The 11,788-nt window shown below is 42.7% G+C and overlaps 1 protein-coding gene across 6 annotated transcripts in view; it reads right to left on the bottom strand.

Moving 5' to 3' along the window:
- LAMA3 (laminin subunit alpha 3) overlaps nucleotides 1-11,788 on the bottom strand; it is a 241,734-nt gene that overhangs the window by 15,296 nt on the left and 214,650 nt on the right. For all 6 annotated transcript variants that reach the window (XM_059895307.1, XM_059895308.1, XM_059895309.1 and 3 more), the window contains 5 exons: nucleotides 8,248-8,365; nucleotides 7,737-7,877; nucleotides 5,364-5,503; nucleotides 4,014-4,145; nucleotides 3,037-3,190 (listed from right to left, as the gene is read on the bottom strand). In XM_059895307.1, the coding sequence (XP_059751290.1) occupies nucleotides 3,037-3,190; nucleotides 4,014-4,145; nucleotides 5,364-5,503; nucleotides 7,737-7,877; nucleotides 8,248-8,365 (685 nt within the window). The remainder of the gene's footprint in view (nucleotides 1-3,036; nucleotides 3,191-4,013; nucleotides 4,146-5,363; nucleotides 5,504-7,736; nucleotides 7,878-8,247; nucleotides 8,366-11,788) is intronic.

The raw sequence follows: 11,788 nt of genomic DNA, 5'->3' as shown, positions 1-11,788 counted from the left end.
GGTGCTCGGGATGCAGACTTAATACCAGTTATCTGCTGAGTGGAGATGTTCCATCACCAGAAAGTTAAGTGAGTTGTTTAAAACCAGAGCCAGACCTGTATCCTCCAGGAGCTTCCTGCCGGGGGCTCACACCAGTGGGGCCCACTCCCTCCCTGAAAGATTCCTGCGTGTCAGCAGCAGTAACATCAAGATGAACAGTTTTCATAGACACTCTTGGTACCAACTCTTCCTTAATTCTCTTAATGGCAGCGTCATCCTTCAAGGCACCCAGGCCTCACACCTTGGTCATCATGGACACCCTCCTACCCAGCCTGTTGCACGTGCTCTGTTTCCATGTCCTACTGTTCATCTCCTGGACATATTTTGTTTCCACTCCTTCCCTTTCACTCCCAGTCCCTCTACCTGAAAGTCAGGCTGCTGACTGTCTTGCCTGGACCATTCCAGTACTTTGCCAGTTTGACGCCACGTCTGTAGAACTTTCCTAGGCCAAACCATTCTATAGGCTGCTGCCAGTTTATTAGTCTTTAAACATGGCTTAAAGCACTCCTTTCAATGGCTTCACACTGACTACAGAAAAAATGTCAAAATTACATCAGGCCATCTGAGGCTTGTCTGATCCGGCTGCAGCATGCGACTCTGAGCTTACCTCCCCCTGAGCAAGTGACTATGAAAAGCACATTCTTTGGGATTCTGTAGCCCTGAGTTCCAATGCTGACTCTACAGTTTACTTACTGGGTGCTCTTGGGCAAATTTTTCTTTTAACCTCTCTGAGACTCAATTTCCTGACGTGTAAAGTTGGCATTCTATTCTGCTCTCATAGGGGTGTGGTGGGAACTGAAAGAGAGAGTGAAGGCTTGTGAAGATCAGAGAGAATGCATGCAAAGCATCTATACCTGCGAGTTCCACCACACCCTGCCTCCCAGCTTTGGGCTTCTGCTCACATAGCAACAACATTCACTCATCTAAACTCAACCCATGCTCCAGACCCAGTCTATGTATCACCTCCTCCAGAGGAACCCCCCGATCTCTGTAGCAGGAAAATACCTGGTGTACCACTCCTGTAGCATGTTTTGTCCCTTTCACTTAGGTTACTAGTGTGTATAATAATGATAACAGCTAATAGTTATTGCACGCCTACCATGTGCCACGAATTTTATATTTATTACCTCATTGAACCCTCACAACACCGTGAGATATTACTGTTCTATATCCTCATTTACGCTGCAGGAAATAGACCCACAGGGAGGTTAGATAATCATTCAAGATCACACACGTAGTAAGTGATAAAGCCAGGAAGTCTGACACCAAAATCCAGTACTTAACCACAAAGCTTGGTTGCCTTGTCTCTGTTATTGGGCTTTTGGAGGCAGAATTAATGTCTTATTCCACCTGATCTGGGGGCATGCACGGAACAGGGAGAACATTAAACACAGTATATTCACTGGGGCTCCCACATCAATAGCCCCAGTCCCACTCTCTCTGCTGAGGCCCCCAGAGACACCTGACAGTCTCCCACCAGCTTTCCACCTGGTTGAGGCACCTGTCACTCAATATGCCACAAACTCCACTCATTCTCGTTCCCTCCAAAGGCTTGTCCTTTTCATCTCTTCATAACTGGCTTCTCCATCTATCCAGATGCCTCAGAATTATATTAACTCCCACCTCTCCCTTGCCGCCCACCTTCAATTATTATATGAGTCTGGTACATTCCAGCTTCTATATAGCTTTGAATCCATTCCTTCGCTCCATCTCCACCATCACTGTGCTAATTTAATCTCTCAGTAACTCTCAGCCTTACAGGGAAAAAAATGAATCTATGACTTCATTCCTGAGGGGGCAGGTCTAAAGGTGTTCTTTTCCTAAGAGTAAAATGACAACCCTTTGGGATTTATGAAACATATTTCTTCTTAATAGCATAAAACATTTCTTTTTATGTACTATCTCTTCATCTCCCCAAATCATTGTGCAGCAGGAGAAACAGTGGCAGACGAGCAGCATGTGATTGATGTTAAGTGAAAAGTGGGTTGAATGGAAGTGCATTGCTCTCGAGAGGGCCTGGGCTTTGGGGTCAGGCTGCCTGGGTTTGAATTCCAACTCTGCCTTCCATCTGGGGGAGCCTGGGCAAACTGCTCACCTTTCTAAGCCACAGCATCCTTTTCTGTGAGATGTGGCTGGTAATAGTACTTCTCCCATACGGTTACGTGTGGATTTAGTAAGAAAATCCACTTAAAGAGCTCAGCGTAGCACCTGGCACATTGGAGGTATTCAGTGTTATCCATTAATCATATTAATTGTAACCTCAGATATGGGGAGGTCACATTGTAGACCTCAGGCAGAACAAGGAATTTTTTAAGTTCTAACCCTGTGTTCAATGTATGACAAAGCTTCCACTCCTCCAAACAAGGAATTTCATTTCCTTTCAGCCTCTCTTAGTTCTACACACTAGAATCACCGGGGAGCTTTACAAACTCCTGCCACTTGGACCTACCCCAAGAGCATCTGACTTAATTGAGTGGAATGCAACCCAAGCACTGGGATTTTAAAATCTCCCCAGGTGTCTCTAATGTGCAGTCAAGGTCAAGCCACACTGGTCTTGGCAAGGCCTGGGGGCATGTGTATATCTTGTCATAGGATGCAGGCAGAGGAGTGTCTGTGGGCAGGAGAAGGGTCATGAGCCCTGTATCCTAGAGACAATCGTTGTACTTGCTGGAGACACAGAAGTGTCAAAAGAGCAAGACATCAGCTGCAGACATTGAGAAACCGCAGTCAAGGTTCTATTTGTTCTATGACTGCAAAAATTGTCAAACGTTCAAGATACAAAATAAAAGCTAAAACAAAAACCACTTTAATCTTTCGGTGTAATCCAACTGTTGATGACCCATTATTCCTGGAGGCACTGGCCACCACCGGATCAGGTGACCTACATCCCTCCCTCCCCTCCCTCCTCCTCCCCAACATCTCCGGTGAGGCAGGACTCTCTTATGAGAATCATCTGGAAAGAAGCAAAACCCAGGGTAAGGTTTTTTTGATACTCACCTGGTGGATATTGAAAGTATTGGCTTTGTTAAACCTTGTAGACCCTTTAAGCAACATTAGAAAAGGTGATCCGTTTAAACTGCAGCCTCCCAGGGACACATCTCTCTTGGTGGATTTACTGGCCAAATCTAGGACTTCGGGACTCTCTGATAATCTGGAATGAGGGCAGAAACGAACGCTGACATATCAAGGAAGACACACTAGCAGGGAGGATTTGTTTCAAAACTACACATTCTTACTGTCCTGATTTCTGGGTAAACTTTCATCTCCTCCCCGTACAGGATATCTAGAGGAAATACTAAGCTCATAGCGGATGAGAATGTGCTGTACCCACCTCTGCCTTCCCTTAAATATCCAGCACCGTGCCTCGCCAGCAGAAGGCCCTGGGAAACTTTTATTGCCTTGAACAGCCAGTGTTGCAGCAAAGCCAGAATATTATAGGTCTTTGGAATGGGAGCCACATAGAAATATGAAAATGAAATATGCAGAGAGGACAAACACAGACACCGGATGACCTAGAATGACGGTGAACAACAGGAAACCTCAGAAGTGAGTTTGTGGAAGGATTTATCTCACTGCATTTCAGTAGGAAAATCTCATGGGTAAATCTACTTTATCTGATGATTATCGCTGAGCCCTGATGGCAGCTCACAAGCTCCTAACAGGCTGCCTAAGGCTCATGACCAGTCCTGGGCTCTCCCTCTGCCCAGGGGAGAGTTTTGCTCTTATCTAAAAAGGGCCATAATCTGAAAGTAAATTTTAATTAAACCTTTTCCAAGGTTGTGTTCCAAGGCTGCTCTTACGGAGGTAGGATGAGCCCAGAAGCTTTCAGTTAGTTTGCTTTTAATGTGTGGATCGTGCCAAAGAGGGCATCTTGAAAGTCAGCGGGATGAGAGCGGCGTGCAGCCCGCCACGACAAGTCCCCTGGGTCGCAAGCCATTCTCATCAGCTGTACACGCACAGAAAACGGCACCCACCTCTGGATGAAAACATTGCTGATGCAGCCCTCAAAATAACTCCCGCCCAGACGCAGGGATTGCTGGGAATTTGAAAAGCCTGGCAGCCTTTGGTTATTTTTCAGAGGCTGGTCATCAATGAGGAGCCGGAGCCTAAAAAAAGAGGAGGAAAACAAAACAGGAGTGAGAACAGCTGGGGAAAACGATTCTTGCCAGGTGGGGCAACTGAGTGTCTTTGATTCAGACTCAAAATCTTTTACCTGAAATAACTCACTAAACTATTTTTAAAGAGCATTTCAAATTTTTTCACGTGTTTCTTTTTGCACATAACATTTTTATTAAAGTACTCTACAGGCACACCTTGTTTTATGGCACTTCATTTTAAAAGTATGCTTTGCAGATATTGCAGTTTCTTACAAACTGAACGTCTGTGGCAACCCTGCCTCAAGCAAGTCTATTGACACCATTTTTCCAATAGCATTTGCTCACTCCGTGTCTTGGTGTCACATTTTGGTAATTTTCACAATATTTCAAACCCTTCACCAGCAAAAAGGTCACAACTCCCTGAAGGCTCAAATGATGGTTAGCATTTTTTAGCAACAAAGTATTTTTTAAGTAAGGTATGTACATTGGGTGTTTTTAAAGACATCATGCTATTGCACACTTAACAGACTACAGTATAGTGTAAATATAACTTTCATATGCACTGGGAAACCAAAAATTTTGTGTGGCTTGCTTTATTGTGATGCTTGCTTTATTGTGACATTTGCTTTATTGTCGTGCTCTGGAACCGAACCTGCAGATATCTCCGAGGTGTGCCTGTATATGTACAGAAAGCACACGTCTTAAGTGCACAGCTCAATGAATCTTTGAAATGTAAAAACACCAACATCGCCAGAAGCAGAACCAGCCAGCACCCCAGGCACCCCGCCTGGGCTCCCTTTCATCTCTAGCTTTCCTCCCCCTCCAAGAGTAACCACTATCCTGAATTCTGATAGAATAGATTGATTTTGCTTGCTTCTGAATTTTGTATAAATGAAAGCATGGGAGACAAACTCCTTCACATGTGACCTGTTTCGCTTGGCCTTTAGTGCAAGGTTTATCCGTGTCGTCGTGCACAATTGTAGATCTTTCATTCTCATTCTCCCATTTCATTCTCCCATTTTGAATGTACCTCAATTTACTTATCCATCCAACTGTTGATTTTTTAAATGAGAAAATTGATACAAAACCAGGAAGAAGGCCAAGATTTACTAGTAAAATAGTGTCAATGCTAAGGACAAATATTTCTCAGAAGAGATACTAGAAGATTCCATTAAACGAAATAAAGTAAAATTCTTAGCGTTCTGGCAGAAGAGCCATTCCACTCACCCAGAGTTGTCGCTTATTATGGACACGTAATGCAGTAAACCATCCATGTACGTCTGTGGAGATGTGAAAATTGGGCTGCTGCTGTCCCTGGGGCTCAGTTCAATGTGGCCATCTTCCAGGGTGACCTGTAGGCTGCTTGCCTGAAATCATCACAGAATGTACCCATCAGTGCAATCCATCTGCATTTAATGATTATGAATGTATTAATACTGAATATATGATCAAAACTAGGTACACAGGATGTTTTGACCCCAATGTTTTGACTTTGCTATTTTGATCTAAAGATTATTTTTGAATATTTGGACTCCATGTTTATGAATATAAAAATCTTAAGCAAATTATTCCAACACTGATGAATCTGTCAAAAGCATTTTATGGACCTACATTCATAAACCACCTTAATTTCTCCATCAATTTTTTTTTAAATAAATTGATCCAGGCATTCCTTTTTTTTAATTTTATTTATTTAATTGATTGATTGATTGATTGACTGGCTGCATTGGGTCTTCGTTGCAGCACGCAGGCTCTTCGTTGCGGCACGTGGGCTTCTCTCTAGTTGTGGCTTGCGGGTTTTTCTCTCTCTAGTTGTGACACGCAGCCTCCAGGGCACGTGGGCTCTGTAGTTGTGGTGTGTGAGCTCAGTAGCTGTGGCATGGCGGGCTTAGTTGCTCCATGGCATGTGGGATCTTAGTTCCCTGACCAGGGATCAAACCCGCATCCCCTGCATTGGAAGGCAGATTCTTTACCACTGGACACCAGGGAAGTCCCTTAATTTCTCCATCAATTATACAAAACAGTTAAAATATTTCTAAATTTTCCTATTTTCACTTTCATTTTGCTGAAGTTGTTTTCATCAGCATCGATGTTCTTCTGAATACATTTTTACAACAAAGACTTGATTCATCAATTTTTTTTTCATAGATGATTACAACAATAGCTTCTCTTCAGTCACGAATTTTTTACTTTCGAATCCTAATTTCTAGGAGGTTCAATTTTCCAATGTCAAACTCTGAAGATCCAAATTTTGGCAAGATGATTTGATTCTTTCTGTCAATTCTTAATTTTTAAAAATGTGTGTAGTTTTAGCAGTTGTCATTTTAATTTTGTTAATTTTTTTTCCTACCAGGTACAATTTTTGCAGTTTTCAACCAGATGTGATTCGTCAGTGAGCTTTTAGCCTAAAACAATTTTTATAGTGTGTGGTTGTAGCCATTGTCAATTACACTTTATGTTGATTTTTTTTTCAATTGGCAATATTCATTATAAACTGGATAAAAGAAGGCTAATTGAAATGTATTCCTTAGCTAATCCATTAAGAAGTTGAGGGCAGTGTTCCTAGGATATTGGAAGGGTCCCTGCATTGTCCAGGATTGATCTCATCTTTTTTTTTTTTTTTTTTTTTATCTCATCTTTTGCTAAGCCCATTCTTCCCCCTGTTTTGGACCATTTTGTATATTGGGTACTAAGTGTCCCCACTCTTGGTAGAGGAAACAAGGAGTGTGTGTCAAAAGAGCTGGGTCAAAACATCCTGCTCTGATGGAAAAGCCACTCTCACAATCTAAATGTTGGCATGTGCTTTTTCAGGGGTATTTTTGTTTGTTTTGTTTTTAAAAAAAGATCTCGAACTCCTGATGAACAAAGATAGCAAGAGAGGAGAAGCGTTCTACTACGACATAACCACAGAGGCAGCTACGTCCTTCCTTTCAACATATACTAGTTGTCCGTTGTGCTGGCAATCCTGAAGAAACAAATCCAAGAAGAACAGTGTCCTACTTCTACTTCTATTTTAAAATCCCACTCGTTCCACCAGGCGATTTCTGAGTATTAGCTGACTTTTACGCCTACATGACCACACCGGCTAAATCCTCTTAAGTTATAGAATCTCTGTGGCTTGTTGTACAGGAACAAAGAGCAAAGGACCTTACTCTCTCCCATTCTGCGATGTAAATATTGTCCAACTAGCTGCTGCTGCTAAAAAAGGAATCTGAAGAGCTACCTTTTGTGGAATAACAAAGGAATAATGGGGGTACATTCTGATTTTTTTCTTAGATCTAAAAATTAAAGCTACATTATTACTTAGAACAGTTCTAATTCACCTTCACTCACAAAATATACCCAAAAGAATGAAAATGAGTTCATGAATACACACAAATTCAATTCTGTAACCTATAATGTATTTTCTAAGCCTGATTTCTTTTAGGACCTACCCCAGGACGGGCAACAGCTTCCATGGTTGAAATCCACAATAGCATTTACTGTGTGATGATAGATAAAATGCCTAACAAATTTACTTTCAAAATCCCTCTATTATTTTTGACATCAAACCTTGAGTCAGGTTTAAATCTTGTTCAGTATTCATGCAATATTTCATACCCTTGTCTGATGATTTAATAAGATGCCACTGGGTTGAAAGGTCTGAAACCCAAAGGAGGCCTGGAAGTGGCTGGGCAACGGGAAGTCCAAATTGGTGAAGCTCAACTGCCCTCCCCTGGAGAATGAGGCAGATCGCACGAGCTGAAACGAAAACACGGAATAAATTACTGGCACTATAATCATGTCATGGCTGAAATACAGTATCTTAACCTATGTCACCTCACTGGAACCAATCCATGTGATCCACGGGAAGAAATAGTTTGCTTGTCTGCGTGATAATTTACCAATCATCTGTACGTTTTTGTGTGTACAGCTGGTATTCCTACTTTCCTAAAAATTTAATATGCAAGCCTAAAGAGGTTTTGCAAGTACGTGGGGAGTGTAATAAATGAACCAGTTCACAGTAACACTGTGTGCTACCAGAAAACGTCAAAAGTTGGTGTGTTAACGAATGCCAAGCACGGGTTAGCTGGGGAGCATTCCTCTGCACGGTTTTGAACTCTTCACTTACCTTCCAGTCTTCCGAGCACTTTTTTGTTACGCCCACAGTATCATTCAGTCTAACGACACCAGTGGTCTTCTTCAGGTTTTTCACGCAGCCTCGGAAAGCAGGTGTAGAAATGTTAAACCTGATGTGGGATTCGAGAAAAGGAAGAGATGGACCACAGCAGGCTTGACGGGGAACTGGAGCTGAAATACGGCGCTCATTCCCTACTACTACTCATCCACGAACAAGTACGTGTTTTACGGTTATCTCTTCTCATGGGATTTCTAGAATGCTACTTATTTTGTGATGTTAGGGAAATCTATTTCCTTTCTGTGTGATTTGCATTCTCAGCTTTAAAAGTGAACACAACAATGTTGACAGAAGAATGGCCAGTGTCCCCAAAAGGTATAGAGACACAGAAGATGTACAATATCTGGAATTGCTCCTCCATCCCCTCCCGGAGTCATGGTAATGCATCATGAATTAAAAGTATATTAATAGGGGCTTCCCTGGTGGTGCAGTGGTTGAGAATTTGCCTGCCAGTGCAAGGGACACGGGTTCAAGCCCTGGTCCGGGAAGATCCCACATGCCGTGCAGCAACTAAGCCTGTGCGCCACAACTACTGAGTCTGCGCTCTAGAGCCCGTGAGCCACAACTTTTGAGCCCACGTGCTGCAACTACTGAAGCCTGCGTGCCTAGAGCCCGTGCTCCGCAACAGGAGAGGCCACCACAGTGAGAGGACCGTGCACTGCAATGAGGAGTGGCCCCCGCTCGCTGCAGCTAGAGAAAGCCCACGCGCAGCAACAAAAACCCAACGCAGCCAAAAATAAAATAAATAAAATAAATAAAATTTAAAAAAGTATATTAATAACTTAATATACTATAAATATTATATAAATATATATTCAATATTAATAACCTAATAAGTAACTTCTAAGAGCCAGAAATACTGTAGAAAACTTTTTGCTCTTTTTTTCCTGTCCACGTTTAAGTCAGCCACTGTAAACCCAGAAGAAACAAACTGTTACTTTTTGGTCCTAGTCAATTATGAAAAATGTAGCTTGGTATTTAATCAGTGCCAAGCTGGAACAATGGAAAGCATTGTCTGGCCTCGTATTGCTGTATCCTCCACCTCCTAACTGTGCAAGCTGGGCAAGAGGTCATTGTGAGGATTAAACAAGTTAACATCCGGGAAGTGCTTGGAACCCTCCGTGGCATGTGGTCATGAACATGCACTCAGGAGGTGCTTCTAAGAGGTGCTGCTCTGAAGCCACGGACTCTGGAGCTAGGCTGCGTGGGTTTGAGTCCTGTCCCTGCTGCCTTCTCTGTGCTTCTGTTTCCTCGTTTATACAATGCGAATGTGGTAATCTGCTTCCCAGGGTTGTCCTGAGTTTAAATGAGATATTACGCGTTAACACACTCAAGTGGTAGCCGGTACAGAGCAAGGACTCAGTGTGAGATGGCAGAGTCTGTAACTATCCCCATATCAGTGCATCATTATAACGAAGCAATTTCTAAAGCAGCTCTTCCTACGTGGCTGCTTTGACATTTCCCCTTTGATTTGACTTTTGGATCTGTCTGGAGCTGACGTCACATAAAAACATTCACACACGTGAAATGACTGAAGTCCGGGCAAATATTTGTGTTTCTTAAGCAGATGATGTACTAAGATAAACACAAAGCTGACTTCATTATAAATCCCTAAAGCAGCTCACTTTTCTAAATGGAAAGGGGTTTTCCTTCATTTTTATTCCATTCATTATAAAGAGTTGAGCTACATGTAATATGCATAAAATTAAATTTCATTAAAAGGAAAAGGAAGAAATGAATCCTCACCGGCATTACAGCACGAGCTTGATTATTTTATAAAGTTGGCTTCCTGCCTCAGGAAAGGAGGAAAGTTGATATCCATTGCTGGAGCTTGTCTATTTAGATATATATTTAGATCCATTCTCTCTTGGGTTTCAACATGTTTTAGACTCATCAACATCTCCTGATTCCTTTTTTCCATAAAGCATAGGTTGGAGGAAGAATAAGGTGGCAGAAGAGTAAAGGGGAAAGAAAGGCCACCGCCAGATATGGAGCGCATGTTTTGTGCAAGGTACTATTACCTGATCCTCACAATAACCTTTCGAGGGAGATATTTTCTTACCTGACATTATTAAGCACTTATCATGTGCCAGGCACTGTGCTAACTCCTTTACTCTGAATCTCACAACCACTCTAAGAGTTAGACCACCACTATGCCCACGTTACAGATGTACAAGGAGGCTTGGGAAGGTTAAGTGACTTGCACGAAGTCATACAGCAGGAAGCGGGCAGCACTGGGATCTGTGTGGACAGCGTGTCGCACAAACTTGTGTGACTTGAAGCCCTTGCTCTTTACGCTTATACGGTTGCGTACCCACAGCACTGGAATGATCCCGACTCTTTCCTTAAGGAACAGTTATCTACAGCAGAGGTGTTAAGAGGAAAGATTTATTTCCACTATTTTCTGATGTGTTCTCGTTACTCTGGCTCATCTGAGGGCCTAGAGTTCCACGTTTACTCCAGGATTCTGGGTCTGAGCACACTTGCTAGAGGAACATGACTGCGGAGGAGTGTAGGCTGTGGTATGAATGGGTTAGTACGCTGGGGTATGTGTACACACCATGGGCCAATCGGTTCACAAAGGCTTAGCCAGGTTCAACCTGCCGTGGGCAGATCTCAGAGAGCATAAGAGCAAAATCTAATCCCAAACTCCATGCTGGGTATCAGTAAATGCCCAACAGATCCTTGCCTGATGTTTACTTTTTGAATTATTTTCATGTTAATGTTATATTATTATACTCTGTGATGCAATGATGTAGGTCCGCAGGAAGTATTTCTTGTTGGTCTGAGGCCCTCTGGCATTATTAGGGAGGATTTGCTCTTCTCATGGGAAGCAGATGGGATTAACAGATTGTGACTTCTGACTGTAATCCTAAACAAGGCATTCCAAGATCTGGGTCCCCATTCCCAGAAGGTACACTACAGGGAGAGAGGAGAAAACACCACACCCACAAGCTCTCTTGTCAAAGCTACTGTATTTAGAGATTACACGAGGCTTGCTTCTCTCCACATTAGGTTCAAGCACTGACTGTCTTCCACTAATGCCAGCGGCTGGGGCATCTCCTTCCTTTGAAAGAATTGCTGGGTTCTCAGGAGAAATCCTCTGTGACCCACGTCAGAGGGGGTTCTCAGGACTCTGAACCATCAAGGACGGCACCAGAGGTATGAAGCAGGGCCAGAAACAGCTGAATGTTGTTTAGCATGTTACTTATGAGAGAGTAAAAGCTCAGTGAAATCTTTCAATTGGCCTCTATCTCCTGTACGTTCCATGTCATCGTGGTTTGAATCAAAAATCGAAGTATAAACTTGGCCAGAAAAAGGAAACAGTCCCTGTTTGGAAGACCTTAAAACAAATGACTAGGAAAATTCTACATGTCTATCTGTACATATACGTATAACGATATCCATGTGTATTTCTTTAATGGACAGAGATAAAAAGTCAAAGAAAGGTTGAGTGTTGACTTAACCCAAGGTC

Source organism: Balaenoptera ricei, chromosome 14 (assembly GCF_028023285.1).
Source record: "Balaenoptera ricei isolate mBalRic1 chromosome 14, mBalRic1.hap2, whole genome shotgun sequence".
NCBI classification, from domain to species: Eukaryota; Metazoa; Chordata; class Mammalia; order Artiodactyla; family Balaenopteridae; genus Balaenoptera; species Balaenoptera ricei.
Note: the sequence above shows the minus strand (reverse complement) of the source record. Positions and strands in the feature narration are given on the sequence as shown.